Here is a 19,219-nt window from a genome sequence, read left to right as displayed (position 1 = left end):
ATTTACCCAGCCTTGTCACCAGTCTGAACCTCCTATTTCACTGATGCAATTTGCTGCCAACTTGAGTCTGGCCTTTAGATCCCAAAAATAGAAAAGCAACTATTACAATAATTGAAAGTTAAATGTGTGACTGCACAAGCCAATATCCAAACTCCTTCTCTGCTCCCCCCTGCCAGTCAAATTTACAATAAATCCAGTGACTCAGCCACACAAAAAAAAGTTTGATATTGAAAGGAGTATATTTTATGCCTAATATAATGAATTATATACAGTAGGACCGATTTACAGTGTTACACTGTTTCCACTATTAAGTTTACTTCAAGATATAGCTAGATATATTGATTGCAGAGTTAGCTGTCCTGCTATGGCTTGTATATAGGTGCTTATTGAACCTCATATAGGCACATAGTCCCCCTTCTGCCATAATAGGCATTCAGCAGTTTGAAATACTTCAAAGACTTTCTCTGCATCCCACTCTGAATAGGCCTACACCTTGAACTCAAGTGTCTCAAACTGCAGATTGACTAGGCTGTGGTCCACTGCAGTGGCCTGTTTGCTGACTGTCTCAGTGTCATGCGCAACGATGCTAGCTGCTAGCGTAGCTTAAGATAAGAGCACACTGGCTTCATCACGTCAAGCCTCCGTATTTAATATTTTTGGGCCACAGTAGTCAGGTAAAGCCATTAACCTCAGAAACTGGTACCGCTATGTCCCACCTTCCTCCCAATCCCCCCCCCCCCCCCCCCCTACCTCTTTCCTTTTCCTTATCCTGCATCAGCCAATGAGATGAACCGACACTGCCATTAACCTGCCCTCGATTCGACGCCCAATCCCACACTGTAACCCTGGGCTGTGCAAGTTAATAGCCGTGCCTTCGCTTGGTTCCATGCAGACTGACATCCTTAAAGACTGAATGAGTCGAGGTTAGGGGAGAGTGCAGGTGACAGTTGAGTGTTTCCATCCGCCCCATGCCACAGGAACACGCTAACACCGGAGCTCTCGTGTGCTTGTTGTGTTTCGTAGAAGCCAGCCTCCCTGGAGAGGACATAGCAGACGACAATAAGAGCTGCCACTGTGAGTTTGTCCCTCAGGACCTAACTCCCGGACTCAAGGTCACTATCAGGTCCATTTGGTAAGCCAAGACAAGTTTTGTCTTTCAGAGTGTGTCTGGGTCAGGTCAATCACTATCTCTCATTATCTGTATGATTTATTTTACCCAGCACTGGTATATTCAAGTTTGGGATATTCATATCACCCTCCTGCTCTTCAATCTCAATCTGGGAAAATTGGTTTACACTGTTATACAGACATGTAAAAAGTTGAATTGAGATATCTCATGGCCCACATAGTTGTCCCCAACCCAATATAATGATCTATGAAATGTCCCATTTAAAATATCCTATTGAGGTTGTGTTCATATCTCAAACGTCTCTCTCCTCAGCATTATGAGGTTCATGGTCTCCAAGAGGAAGTTCAAAGAGAGCCTGCGGCCGTACGACGTGATGGATGTCATAGAGCAGTATTCAGCCGGCCACTTGGACATGCTGGCCCGCATCAAAAACCTCCAGTCCAGGCAAGATAACCTCCCTCCTATTCTCTCTCTCTCTTATTCTCTTATCTCACTCTGAGACCTGTATTGATTGCGTATGTCTTCACACCGCAGGGGTAATACTTGGTGGAAGCACCTTTTGGAAACCATTACAACTGTGAATCATTTTGAAAAGATTCTACCAACCTTCACAATACATCAAAATTGCTCAAGCTCAGTACATTTAGTTGGGAATCATTGATAGACAGCAATATTCAAACCTTCAAGCAGATTTAAGTCAGAACTCAAACTGAACCACTCAGGAACAATCAACACCTCATGGAAAGCCATTCAAAGGTGTGGCATTAAAATATGTGTAATTGTCCTGCTAAAAATTGTAACTCTATCCCAGGGTTAGGTTTTCAGAAGACTACGGTGGGTTTTCTTCTAACTTTTTACCTGTGCTTTGCTACTTTCATATTTCTTCTGATCCTGACAAACTTCCCAGTCAATTGGACTGAAATAGGTGCCGGTACTATTTTGACTGCTATTATGATTGTCTGTGTATTTCATATCCTCAAATAGTTAAAACACTGTCAGTTCCACAAGCATTTGGCTACACCTGCAATAACATCGCTAAAACACGTGTATGTGACCAATAAAATTTGATTTGATTTAAATGCCAAAGACAAACCAGAGGTTTTGAGTGTTCCTGGGTGTTCCACAGGGGCGTAGGCATGGGTGGGCGTGGGTGGGCAAAGGCCCACCCACTGGGGAGCCAAGCCCACCCAATCAGATTAAGCAAAACAAATATAAAAAATAATAATAATAATGCTCTACTTGTCAGTGTTATTTGTATTTTTACCTAAGCACAGTACTTGACTTGGGCAGGAGCTCACCGGAACTGAGTACCTTTTTCTTCTGCTTGACTTCTTGCACCTCCTATAGAATATTAGCTCAAAAGTATTGAGGAGTTTCTGCACCTAAATATAAACGGTACCGGCACCTATTTCAGTTCAAGTCAAGCACTGGCCTAAACATGCATAGCAGTGGGATAGGGGTGGGAAAACGAAAGGGATATGTATTGACAATAATAATAAGAAATTATATTTGTCAGATGCCTTTCAGGACACTCAAGGACTTCTTACATAAAATCTAGCGTTGTACTTCAAATATATTTAATTTAGGGCTATGTATTGAATTTTAATTATGCTTGATTATTTACCTGGAAAAAACAGTAAAAGGAAATTGTTTAAAAAAAACAATCATCTTATCAATTTCATAATAATGAGTGTGTTCACTTCGCACTGATACAATATGCAGTAAACAGTAGCTATCGCTGTGTAGGTTAGGCTACACTGTGTAGGCTACTCACCGTTAGCTAGTTAGCTAAATGTCCAAACAAAGCTCACTGTTAAATTTTTTTAAAGAAAGGATGTTGAAGAATTTATGTGTTATGTGATATCAGTGATTTTACCATGAAGGCCCTCCAGTCCCCCTCTATATCAATCACTGATTGCATTGATTTAATCGAGGACCTTAAAGACAGTGTCAGAATTATCAGAGACCATGATCAGCATCCCAAAGGCCAGCATCCCGTCGCCTCTTCACTGTTGACGTTGAGACTGGTGTTTTGCGGGTACTATTTAAGGAAGCTGCCAGTTTAGGACATGTGAGGTATCTGTTTCTCAAACTAGACACTCTAATGTACTTGTCTTCTTGCTCAGTTGTGCACCAGGGCCTCCCACTCCTCTTTCTATTCTGGTTAGAGCCAGTTTTGCGCTGTTCTGTGAAGGGAGTAGTACACAGCGTTGTACGAGATCTTCAGTTTCTTGGCAATTTATCGCAAGGAATAGCGTTCATTTCTCAGAACAAAAATAGACTGATGAGTTTTAGAAGAAAGTTATTTGTTTCTGACCATTTTGAGCCTGTAATCGAACCCACAAATGCTGATGCTCCAGATACTCATCTAGTCTGAAGAAGACCAGCACCATTTTCAGCTGTGCTAACATAATTGCAAAAGGGTTTTCTAATGATCAGTTAGCCTTTTAAAATGATACATTTGGATTATCTAACACAGCATGCCATTGGAACACAGGAGTGATGGTTGCTGAAAATGGGCCTCTGTACGCCTATGTAGATATTCCATAAAGAATCCGCCGTTTCCAGCTGCAATAGTCATTTAGGACATTAACAATGTCTACACTGTATTTCTGATCAATTTGCTGTAATTTTAATGGACAAAAAATTAGCTTTTCTTTCAAAAATAAGGACCTTTCTAAGTGACCCCAACCTTTTGAACAGTAGTGTAATTACAAAAAATGTGTAGACAATCACATATACTGTATTTCTCTATGATGCGTGGGAATACTTTGAAACAGATTTCCAAAATGAAATCACTTGGAGCTGATTTTCTGTGTTTTTACAGTCTTTTATGTCCAACAATTTAAAAAAAAATACAATATTGTTACTTTTACTTAACCAGGTAAGTTACTGAGAACACATTCTCTTTTATAATAACAACTTAAATGCTTTGTTGTCACACAATTCATAGCTAAATTAAATTCCTTAAACCTATTGTTGACGATGTTATGATAGTCTGTCAATCAAATATTCCTAAACCAAATGGCATGTTAATGCCGTGAGCAAACAGCCCCTGTTGGCTGGAATCATTGGATGATTGATAATTCATGATATTCCTGAGTCCCACCCACATCACTGTATAGGCTACTGTACCTCAAATAATTACAAGAAAAGATCAACTCACAATACGGATGACGATTCAGTGACGATAAGTGGCTATTTCAATGAAACGTTGATGTAGTCTGTTTCTTTCTAACTGTCCTGTATGCATGTTAATACAACTCTTATCGAGCCAATTAGCATTTGGCCAGACCTGCTCCATGCATATTTTATGATGTTAAGAGACTTACCACAAAGGGTCCAATTTCCAGAGACACAACCCTGATACCATGACCAAGCTCATTTTTCATGAGGTTGTTCTTACCAAGTGAACCCAGCCATTTTATTGTTGTTGCAATTATGGAGTTGTGAGTTTTTTTCCCCCAAAGGTCAGAACGCATTGAATCTGAATTCAACGTCTATACGCATTACACAACAATAGTAAGTGTCTGTCCACCATGGATAACACAAGGCGACATCTTGAGCATTCAGTCTCATCTCAGGGGCATCGTTGTCAAATAAGTACAATATATGTTGTGAGTTTACAAATGGTACCACATATATGTAAATATATTCCTACGTAGAATTTAAAAAATGTAACTTTAAAATCTCTTTCTTAAAATTATGGCTTCACTGACATATCATACAGCTACAGTATAGTGGCCGATTAATTTACCAAATGAAAACAGCAATTTGCTGTTCTACTATTGGCAAATATGTTTGGAATATATTTTCACTTATTTGTCCTTGTCTTTTGTCTCCTGGTTCTGTTGTTTTGGTTTCGTTCATTGGATGTGTGCCTGTCGGACTGGTCCTTGTTGCGCCGTCATCCTGCATTGTGCTGGTGTCTTCTCTATTCACTTTGCCAGGATAGATATGATTGTTGGTCCCCCTGGACCCTCAACTCCCCGCCATAAGAAGTATTCAACTGATGGACCCAAAGAGTCACCAAAAAACTCTCCTAGGTTAGGCCTCACCAGACTACATCTCTCTCATCAACAGCTTAACCCTTAATTCATTATCTATTCTCTTGACAAGCAGCGAGAAACCTTTTTTTGTCTCGGCCTACTGTGACAGCGTGTGACTAGCGGTGTCTATATCGCAATGTGATGCAGTGACTTGATCAAAGTGGCAAACATCTTGCAGCAACTATTCAGTTATTCTCAGCTAATAATTACTCAAACTCAGTGATTCATAGTCTCTCTGACGCCCTTTGAGTGCTGATCAGCTTTATACACATGTGTATACACATACACTGAGTGTACAAAACATTAGGAACACTTTCCTAATATTGAGTTGCACCTGCTTTTACCTTCAGAACAGCCCAATTCGTCAGGGCATGAACTATACAAGGTGTAGAAAGCTGATGTTGACTCCAATGTTTCCCACAGTTGTGTTAAGTTGTCTGGATGTCCTTTGGGTGGTGGACCATTCTTGATACACACGGGAAACTGTTGAGTTTGAAAAACCTAGCAGCATTGCAGTTCTTGACACACTCAAACCGGTGCGCCTGGCACCTACTAGCATACCATGTTCAAAGGCACTTAAATATTTTGTCTTGCCCATTTACCCTCTGAATGGCACACAGACACAATCCATGTCTCAGTTGTCTCAAGACTTAACAATACTTTTCTAACCTGTCTCCTCCCCTTCATCTACACTGATTTGAAGTGGATTTAACAAGTGACATCAATAAGGGGTCATAGTTTTCACCCGGATTCACCTGGTCAGTCTCATGGAAAGAGCAGATGTTTTGTGCACTCGGTGTATCGAACTCGTATAATTCTTATTTTTCTTGCACTATACTGCGACAATCGTACTAGAGATTAATGGAAAGTAGAATTAAAGTAAAAGAAGACTAACATGGTTTATCCAATAGTTAAGAATATGGTAAATGCTCCTGTAGGACATAGGAGAAGTGAAGCTCATAGGTAAGTAGTCAAGTCATGTAGCCGAGCAAAAAAGGGTTGTGCTGCAGATTTAAAAATGTCTTTATAAATACATTTCATTAATTGATATTGCCTGCAACGCATTGACAATGTAAAGGGCTTATATGTAAAGATAGCGAAATTCATTTACAGCCTATGACCTGTGAGGTGTCTATGAACAATACAGTAAATTCTTCAGTGTTGGATGCATGTTGGCATGAAGTGTATTGAAGCATGCCACATGATGCACAATCTACATTTTAGAAGTTGCATAGTTTTCTAATCTTGGCCGCTTCGGATGTTTGCAAAATTGGTACGCATGTTTTGCCTGACCATGGAGCCGTTCTGTGAATATTTTTTTTCTAGGATATTGCTCTCTTATTCAGATGTTTAAAATGTCTAGTTCATTGCCAACCTTCTTATAAGTAGGACTCAGTCAGTTTTCAATCTTGCATAGATGTTATGGATGGTTTTTATAAGGTTCATGGTGCTTTACAACCTGGTCTCAGAGCATTTAGTATTATTCTGTATGTAAATCCGGAACACTCCGTTTAGTATGATATGTTACGTTTGTATGGTATGTATTAATCTGTGGATGTGCATCATCTATTTCGTATGATATGTTGCGAATATCTTTTTTTTTTATGTGTTACGAATTTGCTAAATGTACAATATGTTACGAATTTGCAAACTTGCAAACTTACATGCTAAGTAAGCATTAGCTACCTGGCTAATGTTAGCTAGGCTAGAGGTTAGGGTTAAGTTTAGTAGTTAGGAGTTAGGTTCAAGGGTTAAGATTAGGGTTAGCTAAAAGGGTTAAGGTTAGGCTTAGGGGAAGGGTTAGCTAAAATGTAAATAGTTGCAAAGTATCTAAAAAGTATTAAGTAGGGCCTCCTGAGTGGCGCAGTGGTCTAAGGCACTGCATTGCAATGTTAGCTGTGCCACCAGAGATTATGGGTTCGAGTCCAGGCTCTGTCACAGCTGGCCGCGACCGGGAGATCCATGGGGTGGCGCACAATTGGCCCAGCGTCGTCTGGATTAGGGGAGGGTTTGGCCGGCAGGGATGTCCTTGTTGCACTAGCGACTCCTGTGGCGGGCCGGGCGCAGTGCACGCTGACATGGTCCCCAGGTGTGCGGTGTTTCCTCCGACACATTGGTGCGGCTGGCTTAAGTGTCAAAAAGGAGTGCGGCATTGTGTCAAAAAGCAGTGCGGCTTGGTTGTGTTTCGGAGGACGCACGGCTCTCGACCTTCGCCTCTCCTGAGTCTGTACGGAAGTTGCAGCGATGAGACAAGACTGTACCTTCCAATTAGATACCATGAAATTGGGGAGAAAAAGGGGTAAAAAATACAAATACAAATCTATTAAGTAGTTGAAAAGTTGCTAAAATGGTAAAGTTGTCTGTGGTGAGATTCAAACACACAACCTTTGGGTTGCTAGACGATTGCGATATCCGCCCACCTGGATTCAGTCTAATGTAGCAAAATTTGAAATTGTTTTTTACATTATATAAAAGTAGACACTCAGAGCTACAAAATTGTATATCAAACACTGCATTTGAGGAACAACGGGAAAGTAATTCTGCTTTGGAACTTGTAAACACACTTTTGAGAAAATCGCCTGTGTAGAACTCTTCTTTGTCTACACCCATTCAGCACCGTTCACACCCTCATCCTAAGCTTTTTTGCAGACGTTTACTGACACCGGCCATATTCAGCGGGTGTTGTACACACGTCACGTAATGTCAGCTAATGAGCCAGCCAGCCAACGTTAGCTAGTTAAACAATAAACAGTGCCAACAATGCCACAGTGTTGGGAGCTAACCAACCATGTTCAATGTTAGCTAGCTAACTTTAGGCTCTAACTAGAACAACACACGGATCTGGAAAAGAATGTCAGCTAGGGAACCAGCCAGCTAACGTTAGCTAGCTAGCTAACAGTACACTTTAGCTTAAGACATATAGCTTGCTAGCTAGGTAAACAATGTAACTAGTTAGGTAAACAAATGTAAGTTCACACACAGCCAGCTAACGTTAGCTAGTGAAACAACAATGAACAGTGCTAATAATGCCACAGTTCTGGGCGCTAACCAACCATATTCAATGTTAGCTAGCTAACATTAGGCTCTAACTAGAACAGCAAGCGGCTCTGGGAAACGAATAATAACATCAGCTAGGGAGCCAGCCAGCTAATGTTAGCTTTAAATGAAACCCCTTTCTGTCAAAATTAGAAAACGTGTAATATCTGAAAATGTAATGTTAGCTAGCTAACGCTAGACTATCTTACCTGTATACATCATTGTGCATGGATGCGTCTCCCTGTCAGGAATGCCATGCCATGGTTGCCCTTAGTTTGAAGATGAAATCTGGAGACAGGTGTTTCCTCCATCTCTTTCGCTATCATACTCGAATTCCACTGATTTCAAAATGTGATCCTCCAGAAAGTGGAGAGCCACACTTATGCAGCTGCACAGAATACATTTTTTTTAAAGTTGCGTTCGACAGAATTACCAACACAGACTGACGAGCTTCTATGGCAGTACAATCCAAACTCCTCTCTCGACATGTGGGAAGGTTGCTAACTTTTTCTGTGGCTTAACCAACAAGGCTTGTAATTTAACAATTTTATTCGTATTTACAGATGGTATACAAGTTTGTTATTAAGGCACATGAAAGTTCGCATTTCTGCCAAGAAAAACACATTTTGATTTAAAAAATAAATAATTACGCTCAAACGACTCTCGTGTTAAGTCATGACTTGCGACATACGCCTAGTTTCCTGAATCTAGTCATATTTGAGTATCCCGGATTTACATTTACTATGTTACTTCTAGTCTGAGACCAGACGGTGCTTTAGGGCAATAAGTATAGCTGATCCAATATGTCCAAGCAATTTTTCAGTGACACTTTACTTGAAGCAACCTTCCCTTGAAGTGTAAACATTCGATTCACACTTTACTTTCAGAACTTATACAGAACCTTTGTCATAGCAGTCATAGAACCCTTGTCATGACTGATTGTGATAACTAGCTTTACACTTCTGACAACTGGCATAACAATGTTATAAAGCAGACCATCTGTGGCAACTATATTACCATCCCTGGCAACTTCATAGGGTGTTACGTCCTTTGTTAGAACCTGTAATACCCACAGGTATTATGTCATTCTTATAACAGCTTTCAGTAGGCATACAAACGTAAAGTAATGTATTGCTGTATTGTCTTGCTGGGTTCAAGAGCCAATGAATGGCAATGATGAGTAGTTGAAAGAAAAGATGACCCTAACCCTGCACCCTGTAAGGCCCCGGGTCCTCCTCCTCCATCTCTCCGTATGCCATCCCATGCATGTGCCCATCCCACTCCCACTGTGCTCAGCGCTAGGCAGGTGAGAGCTATACCTGAGTGTGTGGTGCTCTCCTCTCTAAACCTGCACTCATCTACCTCTTGCAATAGGATCAGAGAATGTCTGGGGTTATATACATCCTTTTTCTTTAACTTTTGAAGGTTGATTTAAACATTTAAAAAATGTTTCCTGCTGTGCCGGCTGTGTCAATTTCAAACAGGTTTTATTCAACTCTATTGGCTTTATTCTAGACATTTCCCGTTTTGTGTTTTGAATCGGTAGAGTTGACCAGATTGTTGGTCGAGGTACTCCGATCACAGATAAAGACCGTCCCAAAGGAACCACAGACGGGGGGGTTGAGGAGGACACAAGCATGATGGGGCGTTTGGGGAAAGTGGAGAAAAAGGTAAGGTATTCCATTTAGCAATTAATGGCAGTATTGACTGTGTCCATGTCTGTCCCTTGGGCTTTCCAATTCTCCATCACGTCATGGTGTCTTTCCTTCTGGGCAGGTCATGTCAATGGAAAGAAAGCTGGACTTCTTGGTGAACATCTACATCCAGCGCATGGGCATCCCCCAGTCGGAGACTGACGCCTACTTTGGGTCCAAAGAGCCCGACCCGGCACCGCCCTACCACAGCCCCGTGGACCACATGGCGAAGAGTGGCTCCATCACCAAAATCATCCGCTCCAACAGCTCGGCCGGACAGAAGAACTTCGACCCCCCACCAGCCTGCTCCGGCCTAGGGGGACACTGCCCCCCCTCCACCTCCTGGCAGCAGCACCCCGTCAGAGAGGTACACCAGCGCAGCCAGGACAACTCCCCCTCCCCCGTAGGGGATCCCTCCCTGGTCCGCATCCCTCCTCCACCGGCCCATGAGCGCTCATCTGGAGGCCACAGTGGGAGCAATCGGGGGTCCCACCGCAACAGCGGTGGTGGCAGTGGTGAGGGGGATAGAGAGGGAAAGGCGGACAGCGACACATCCATCTCTATCCCCTCGGTGGACCGCGAGGATCTGGAGCGCTCGTTCAGCGGCTTCAGCATCTCCCAGTCCAAGGAAAATCTGGACTTCCTGAACAACAGCTACTTCAGTGTTGTAGCCCGCTGCGCCAAAGTAAGGCCCTACATCGCAGAAGGTGAATCCGACACTGACTCGGACCTCTGTGCCCCCTCGCCCCACTCTGCCACCGGGGAAGGCGCTTACGGGGGCAGAGAGTGGTCAGGATCCAAGTAGGCCAAAACTGGAACTGCTCATATAAATGGTCACTCTGCCTTGGAGTTCAGAGTTGAATGCCCAATATGCTAGGTGTTACCACCAATGGTACTTGTGAGAACCGAATAACCTGGCTCCTCTTGAATGACTGCAGCAGAGAGTGAGAAAAAAGGTTATCAGACCACGCTCCAACGGTTTTTGCTGAGAAAGCGCCTGTAGTTTTTCATGCTGGGAATGTTTGCGGCAACTTGACTTAACGCACACACATTTGTTCTCATGTATTCGCACACTCATTAACTCAAGGTTAAGTTTGTCAGTGATTGTTTTGATCTTTTACTCGGGAACGGAATGCATATTAATTGCCAACCTTATATTATCATTGAGATGGTTACAGATTTAAAGAACGCACTTGAATTTGTTCAAAACTATGACATCCATTTTCTTTTGTTGCATTTGATTGTTATTGTGGCATAAGAGATTCCCAATTTCATCTAACATGTCATGTATTGTATTTACATCGCAAATGACTTTAGTTATTTACAGTGGATAACAGATTACATGTTTTGCTTTATGGTTGATCAGCTAAATATATTTATTTCAAAGGAATGTAATATTATAGTCAACATTATGGCTCGTGTCCATAAACCCTATTGGATATAGGGACATGTGATAACCAGTTCTATGTGCACTATTTTAGTAGTAATTGTTGTACACAACCCTTTAAGGCTTCTTTGCATAAATGTGCACAAGGCACAAACGCACTGATGATGTTCACAGTACACTACTCACTATAGAGATTGTACATATTCTATTCGATACCCACAATATTATATTTGTGATATCCACAAATATGCTTTCTTTGGCAAGAGGTGGAGTACAACCAATATTGGGACATTTTGTTTTGTCTTTATGATCTGTAAAGATGTATTTTATTGATTTTTTTTATATCACATAATTGTAATTATATTTATTTGTTTATTCATTTGCTGTAAGATAAATGTGTGACATTTTTGGGAAACAAGCTGCATGAGCAAGCACAAACACCTTGCAGCTGTTTGCCAAATAGTATTAAAATGCACTATTTGCCAACTACATCCATAATATGACACAACTGGAAACATTAACAGAATTCACTAACATAAAATTACAACAGCTATAGTTAGATGAACGCTTTGATATTTTGGTGATTGCAACACATTTTTATGAAAGTATATAATATCATTTCATGATGATAGAAATGTTAACAAAATATTCAGGCATGCTATTTAATTAACATTTCATATTTTATTTGCAAAAGCCTTACTCACAGGCTTTGACATGATATTTGATTTTAAGCCAAATGGTGGCATTTAACAAACTGTTTTATCCTTTGAAAAGCCCCCTTTATCCATTGATATTTCAACATGTAATTCTTTTTAAATTAATTGTGTTATGTTTCGTTATTGTCCTTTCCAAGGCAAAAACATTTAAGAATGTATGTGTAATGTTTTACTTTTAGTTTATGATTATTTTAGTCAAACTTCCGTTCGCTCTGCCAATATTTCTGCTGCTGTTTTCCCTCCATTTTCTCCAGTGCCGATCAGAATATCTAGACAAATATTGATGGCAAAGATACACACGTATGAATTACTGACAGCAGACATTTTTTATTCACACTTTGTATTGTGGATACACAATGATTGAACAGATACATTCTGCAACTGGGTCTAAATAGGTTCATCCAGAGATTAAAAAGTATTGTTAAATTACTCCATAAATTATTAAATTAATCATCAAATAGAGAGCTACCTTCAAACCCTTTAAAATGCAGACTTGTATGAGATAAAATGATATTTTCAGCAACTGCCTTGTAATTGTCCTGGTGATATATCTTTACTCCTGTCATTCTAAATGAAAAGACCCAGAAGACGCAAAATAATTATATTTCCTAGGTTCAACTGGCAACACAATTTACTGCAGAGGAGAATACACATTTTCAACAACTATCATCTCCGCAGAAATATCATGTTTGTTTTGTTTGTTACATATTTTCACATCTACGCTGCCTTGCTTGCTTATTTACATTCAATTATTTTCCAAAGAGTATACTTCTCAAATGCCTTGGATGTCTTTCATGTAGTTTTTTTTCAACCTTTGTTACAGACCACTTTTGAAAGGTTAAGAGCTATTCTGAACACAAAATATGCTTCTGAATGTATTTTTGAATGTTGTCTCACTCAAGGTATTACTCATCACTGTTAGCGCACAGCATGCTTAAACATAGTTCTTTGGAGCAAAACAGAAACAAACAAGTATTAGAAAGACAAAGTTCTTAAAAGGACTACAGACAGAGCGATACTTCATGGCACTTGCATTTTGCAACCCCTGCAAGCTTACATAATTTTTTTTGGGGGGGCACTTATCGTACTTACAGCATATATGTGTTTACAGGAAATAGTCATTTTATTTTACTGAAAGTATCAATTTCACAGTCACATGGATTTTGTGACATGCTGTAAGCAAGCAAGCAACCCCCAAATGTTTTTTCGTTTTTTTGGCACACCAAAGTTTTTAGGAAAAAAAGACGAAGAATTCAGCCCAAAAAAAATATGATCTGTATTTCTACAAATAAAAAAAGAGGCATGTGATCGTGTCTCAATGTAATCAAGCTATGAAATTATTGTTATTTTGAAATACAATGTATTTTTGGGCTTAGTAGTGGTCAATTTGCAGTGTACAAGTTATTATTTTTTTCCTTCCCCCGACCATTCACTCTGACAAAAATCAGGCTGCAGCTGAATCTAGTTGCCTAACACTGCTGTAAGCATTTCAAAGCTGTTATGAAAATGTTGACTCTATGATTTCAGTCATTATTGTTTTAGTAGTTTTTTTACTGAAATACTCCATCTTTTGGAATCAATGCTTGCCGGCATGTTTTGAACCTTATTATAAACTGGGTGGTTCGAGTGCAGTTTGGCTGACAGCCGTGGTATATCAGGTATGACAAAACATAGATTTTACTGCTCTAATTACGTTGATAACCAGTTTATAATAGCAATAAGGCCCCTCGGGGGGTTACGGTATATGGCCAATATGCAACGGCTAAGGGCTGTATCCAGGCACTTCGCGTTGTGTCTTGCTTAAGAACAGCCCTTAACCGTGGTATATTGGCCATATACCACACCCCCTCGTGCCTTATTGCTTAAGTATACCATGAATATATATTTTACTTATTATGTAGCATTGCCATGTAGTAACACTAATCCATGAACCTAATGAAAACTGTATAATAAACATTGTTTATCATAAGATTGTTTTCATTGATTCGATCAATATGGTGTGAGTACAGTGAATGCTTCAGTCTCTAACTAACCAGACTTAATTTATAAATCAAATCAAATGTTATTGGTCACATACACATGGTTAGTAGATGTTAATGCGAGCGTAGCGAAATGCTTGTGCTTCTAGTTCCGACCATGCAGTAATATCTAACAAGTAATATAACAATTTCACAACAACTACCTTATACACACAAGTGTAAAGGAATGAATAAGAATATGTACATATAAATATATGGATGAACGATGGCCGAACGGCATAGGCAAGACGCAGTAGATGGTATAGAGTACAGTATATACATATGAGATGAGTAATGTAGGGTATGTAAACATTATATAAAGTGGCATTGTTTAAAGTGACGAGTGATACATTTATTACATCCAATTTGTTATTATTAAAGTGGCTAGAGATTTGAGTCAGTATGTTGGCAGCAGCCACTCAATGTTAGTGATGGCTGTTTAACAGTCTGATGGCCTTGAGATAGAAGCTGTTTTTCAGTCTCTCGGTCCCAGCTATGATGCACCTGTACTGACCTCGCCTTCTGGATGATAGCGGGGTGAACAGGCAGTGGCTCGGGTGGTTGTTGTCCTTGATGATCTTTTTGGCCTTCCTGTGACATCGGGTGGTGTAGGTGTCTTGGAGGGCAGGTAGGTTGCCCCCGGTGATGCGTTGTGCAGACCTTACTACCCTCTGGAGAGCCGTGCGGTTGTGGGCGGAGCAGTTGCTGTACCAGGCGGTGATACAGCCCGACAGGATGCTCTCGATTGTGCATCTGTAAAAGGTTGTGAGTGTTTTTGGTGACAAGCCAAATTTCTTCAGCCTCCTGTGATTGAAGAGGCGCTGTTGCGCCTTCTTCACCACGCTGTCTGTATGGGTGGACCATTTCAGTTTGTCCGTGATGTGTACACCGAGGAATTTAGAACTTTCCACCTTCTCCACTGCTGTCCCGTCGATGTGGATAGGGGGGTGCTCCCTCTGCTGTTTCCTGGAGTCCATGATCATCTCCTTTGTTTTGTTGACGTTGAGTGTGAGGTTGTTTTCCTGACACCACACTCCGAGGGCCCTCACCTCCTCCCTGTAGTCCGTCTCGTCGTTGTTGGTAATCAAGCCTACCACTGTAGTGTCGTCTGCAAACTTGATGATTCAGTTGGATGTGTGCATGGCCACGCAGTCAAGGGTGAACAGGGAGTACAGGAGAGGGCTGAGAACGCACACTTGGTCACCAGTTTTGAGGATCATCGGGGTGGAGATGTTGTTTCCTACCCTCACCACCTGGGGGCGGCCAGTCAAAGTCAGGACCCAGTTGCATAGGGTGGAGTCGAAACCCAGGGTCTCGAGCTTAATGACGAGTTTGGAGGGTACTATGGTTGTAAATGCTGAGCTGTAGTCGATGAACAGCAGGTTGTCCAAATAGGTTAGGGCAGTGTGATTGCGATTGCATCGTCTGTGGACCTATTGGGGCGGTAAGCAAATTGGAGTGGGTCTAGGGTGTCAGGTAGGGTGGAGGTGATATGATCCTTAACTAGTCTCTCAAAGCACTTCATGATGACGGAAGTGAGTGCTACGGGGCGATAGTCGTTTAGCTCAGTTACCTTAGCTTTCTTGGGAACAGGAACAATGGTGGCACTCTTGAAGCATGTGGGAACAGCAGACTGGGATAAGGATTGATTGAATATGTCCGTATACACACCAGCCAGCTGGTCTGCACATGCTCTGAGGATGCGACTAGGGATGCTGTCTGGGCCAGCAGCCTTGCGAGGGTTAACACGTTTAAATATTTTACTCATGTTGGCGGTGGTGAAGGAGAGTCCGCAGGTTTTGGTAGCGGCCGTGTCGGTGGCACTGTATTGTCCTCAAAGCGAGCGAAGAAGTTGTTTAGTTTGTCTGGGAGCAAGACATATGGGTCTGCGACGGGGCTGGTTTTCTTTTTGTAGTCCGTGATTGATTGTAGACCCTGCCACATTCCTCTCATGTCTGAGCCGTTGAATTGCGACTCTACTTTGTCTCTATACTGACGCTTAGCTTGTTTGATCGCCTTGCGGAGGGAATAGCTACACTGTTTGTATTCGGTCATGTTTCCGGTTGCCTTGCCCTGATTAAAAGCAGTGGTTCGCGCTTTCAGTTTTGTGCGAATGCTGCCATAAATCCACGGTTTCTGGTTGGGGAAGGTTTTAATATTGGCTGTTGGTACAACATCACCGATGCACTTGCTAATAAACTCGCTCACCGAATCAGCGTATACATCAATTTTGTTGTTCGACGCTATCCGGAACATATCCCAGTCCACATGATCGAAGCAATCTTGAAGCGTGGAATCAGATTGGTCGGACCAGCGTTGAACAGACCTGAGCACGGGCGTTTCCTGTTTTAGTTTCTGTCTATAGGCTGTCTCTGTTACAGAGAAACAAGACTCAACATGTAAAAGCAAAAAAAATCACAGAGTGCAAGTTATTCCAAATTCATCTCATGAAGGTGAGTTTCACCCAGAATTAGATTAGATACGTGAATAAAACCTGAAGATATGCTTCTGACCAATGGCACAGGAGCTGGGGTGGACATGTCCCCCGCCAATGTTAGAAGCAGGTTAAATGGTCCTCCCCAATAAATAAATGAATAATTTTGAAAAACGAGTCGCTGTATTCCTTGAGGGACATTTATTTTCAAAAGGCATCTGCTGCTAGAATGTGAGTCACTTCTCCCGCCTCCACTGACTGCTGCATTCTCACTCTCGGTTGGTTGTTACCAGCAGCGAGGCAGTGTGTGAGTGAGAGAAAAAGCACTGTGCTGGATAAAATAATATTGTATTTGTAACACGCTTTGTAAACAACAGGTGCAGAGAGGAAAAAGAATGTAACAATTACTGTATAACACGAGCAGTAAATACATGGGGTACCAGTACCGAGTCGGGGCAGATAGGTAGGGATAAAGTGACTAGTCAACAGGATAGATACAGTGGCTTGCGAAAGTATTCACCCCCTTGGTATTTTTCCTATTTTGTTGCCTTACAACCTGGAATTAAAATAGATTTTTTGGGGGGTTTGCATCATTTGATTTACACATGCCTACCACTTTAAAGAAGCAAAATATTTTTATTGTGAATCAAACAAGAAAGAATAAAAGACAAAAAAATAAAGAAAGCTTGAGTGTGAATAACTATCCCCCCCCCCCCCCCCCTAAAGTCAGAAATTACAGCTGCAAGTATCTTTGTGTATGTCTCTATAAGCTAGGCCCATCTAGCCACTGGGATTTTTGCCCATTCTTCAAGGCAAAACTGCTCCAGCTCCTTCAAGTTGGATGGGTTCCACTGGTGTACAGCAATCTTTAAGTCATACCACAGATTCTAAATTGGGTTGTGGTCTGAGCTTCGTCTAGGCCATTCCAAGACATTTAAATGTTTCCCCTTCAACCACTCGAGTGTTGCTTTAGCAGTATGCTTAGGGTCATTGTCCTGCTGGAAGGTGAACCTCCGTCCCAGTCTCAAATCTCTGGAAGACTGAAACAGGTTTCCCTCAAGAATGTCCCTGTCTTTAGTACCATCCATCATTCCTTCAACTCTGACCAGTTTCCCAGTCCCTGCCGATGGAAAAACATCCCCACAGCATGATGATGCCACCACCATGCTTCACTGTGGGGATGGGGTTCTCGGGGGGATGCGAGGTGTTGGGTTTGCGCCAGACATAGCGTTTTCCTTGATGGCCAAAAAGCTCAATTTTAGTCTCATCTGACCAGAGTACCTTCTTCCGTATGTTTGGGGAGTCTCCCACATGCATTTTGGCGAACACCAAACGTGCTTGCTTATTTTTTTTCTTTAAGCAATGGCTTTTTTCGGGCCACTCTTCCTTAAAACCTCTTAGCACTAGGGGTCAGATTTTTTATTTTTTTCTCAAATTACGTACCCAAAGTAAACGGACATTTTCTCTGGCCCAGATCGTAGAATATGCATATCATTTAAAGATTAGGATAGAAAACAGTCCAAAGTTTCCAAAACTGTCAAAATGTTGTCTGTGAGAAAAATAATATTTATTCTGCAAGCGAAAACATGAGAAAAATTTACCCGGAAGTGATATTTAAAAAAAATAAAAACGTTGTTTCCTGGCCTGTTTAACGTCCATTTAAAGGGGTATCAACCAGATTCTTTTTCCAATGGCTTCCTCAGGCTGTGACCAGGCTTTAGACATACTTTCAGGCTTTTATTTTGAAAAATGAACGAGGTTTTTCAGTTTTAGTCAGGTGTACCCTGAATGGTTCCTGCGCGCCAAACAGGAGCTCTCCATTTTCCGTTTGTCTCTTATTGAATAGGTTATGCTCCGGTTGAAATATTATCGATTATGTTTGTTAAAGACAACCTGAGGTTTGATTATAAAAAACATTTGGAATGTTTCTACGACCATTTCGGATACTTTTGGGGATTTGTCGAACGGAACACGGCTTTTGTTTTCGCAAAATATTGCGCAAACCAAATGGCGGTGTTTTGTGATAAAAGTAAATTTAGCGAACAAAAAGAACATTTGTTGTGTAACTGGGAGTCTCGTGAGTGGAAACACCCAAAGATTATCAAAGGTAAGCGATTAATTTGATTGCTTTTCTTACTTTCATGACCATGCTAGCCAAGCTAATATAAGGCTAAACTGTTATAGCATTGAAAGCTACACTCACAAAAGCTTGGATTTCTTTCGCTGTAAAATATATTTTCAAAGTCTGACACGATAGGTGGATTAACAACAAGCTGTGTTTTGGTATATTTCACTTGTGATTGCATGATTATAAATATTTTTTGTAATATTTTTTAATCTGATACGTTTGGAAATTTCCGTCTTCCTTTCAGGACTGGAATGAGGCTGTCATTTTTTTCATCATAACGCACAACCCAATTGCCGTTTTTTTGTGATAAAAGTAATATTTATCGAACAAAAATAAGATTTGTTGTGTAACTGGGAGTCTCGTGAGTGGAAACGTCTGAAGATTATCTAAGGTAAGCAATGAATTTGATTGTTTTTCACACTTTCGTGACTATGCTAATTTGGGGTTAGCTGATGTAGCATTGAAAACTACACTCACAAAAGCTTGGATTTCTTTCGCTGTAAAATATATTTTCAAAATCTGACACCATAGGTGGATTAACAACAAGCTAAGCTGTGTTCTGGTATATTTCACTTGTGATTGCATGATTATAAATATTTTTAGGAATATTTTTGAATTTGGCGCCCTG

At 41.1% G+C, this 19,219-nt stretch overlaps 1 protein-coding gene across 5 annotated transcripts in view; it reads left to right on the top strand.

The window, feature by feature from the left end:
• LOC139565232 (potassium voltage-gated channel subfamily KQT member 2-like) overlaps positions 1-13,980 on the top strand; it is a 92,830-nt gene extending 78,850 nt beyond the window's left edge. For 4 of the 5 annotated variants that reach the window (XM_071385425.1, XM_071385412.1, XM_071385418.1 and 1 more), the window contains 4 exons: positions 1,024-1,132; positions 1,442-1,573; positions 9,761-9,884; positions 9,991-13,980. In XM_071385425.1, the coding sequence (XP_071241526.1) occupies positions 1,024-1,132; positions 1,442-1,573; positions 9,761-9,884; positions 9,991-10,713 (1,088 nt within the window). In that variant the 3' untranslated portion in view covers positions 10,714-13,980. Of the gene's footprint in view, positions 1-1,023; positions 1,133-1,441; positions 1,574-5,079; positions 5,176-9,760; positions 9,885-9,990 lie in introns of all 5 variants that reach the window. The other variant, XM_071385434.1, reaches the window with a different exon arrangement.
• Positions 13,981-19,219: the final 5,239 nt, after the last annotated feature.

The sequence above is a fragment of the Salvelinus alpinus genome, chromosome 2, assembly GCF_045679555.1.
Source record: "Salvelinus alpinus chromosome 2, SLU_Salpinus.1, whole genome shotgun sequence".
NCBI lineage: Eukaryota > Metazoa > Chordata > Actinopteri > Salmoniformes > Salmonidae > Salvelinus > Salvelinus alpinus.
This window is presented reverse-complemented; position numbering and strand designations above follow the sequence as displayed.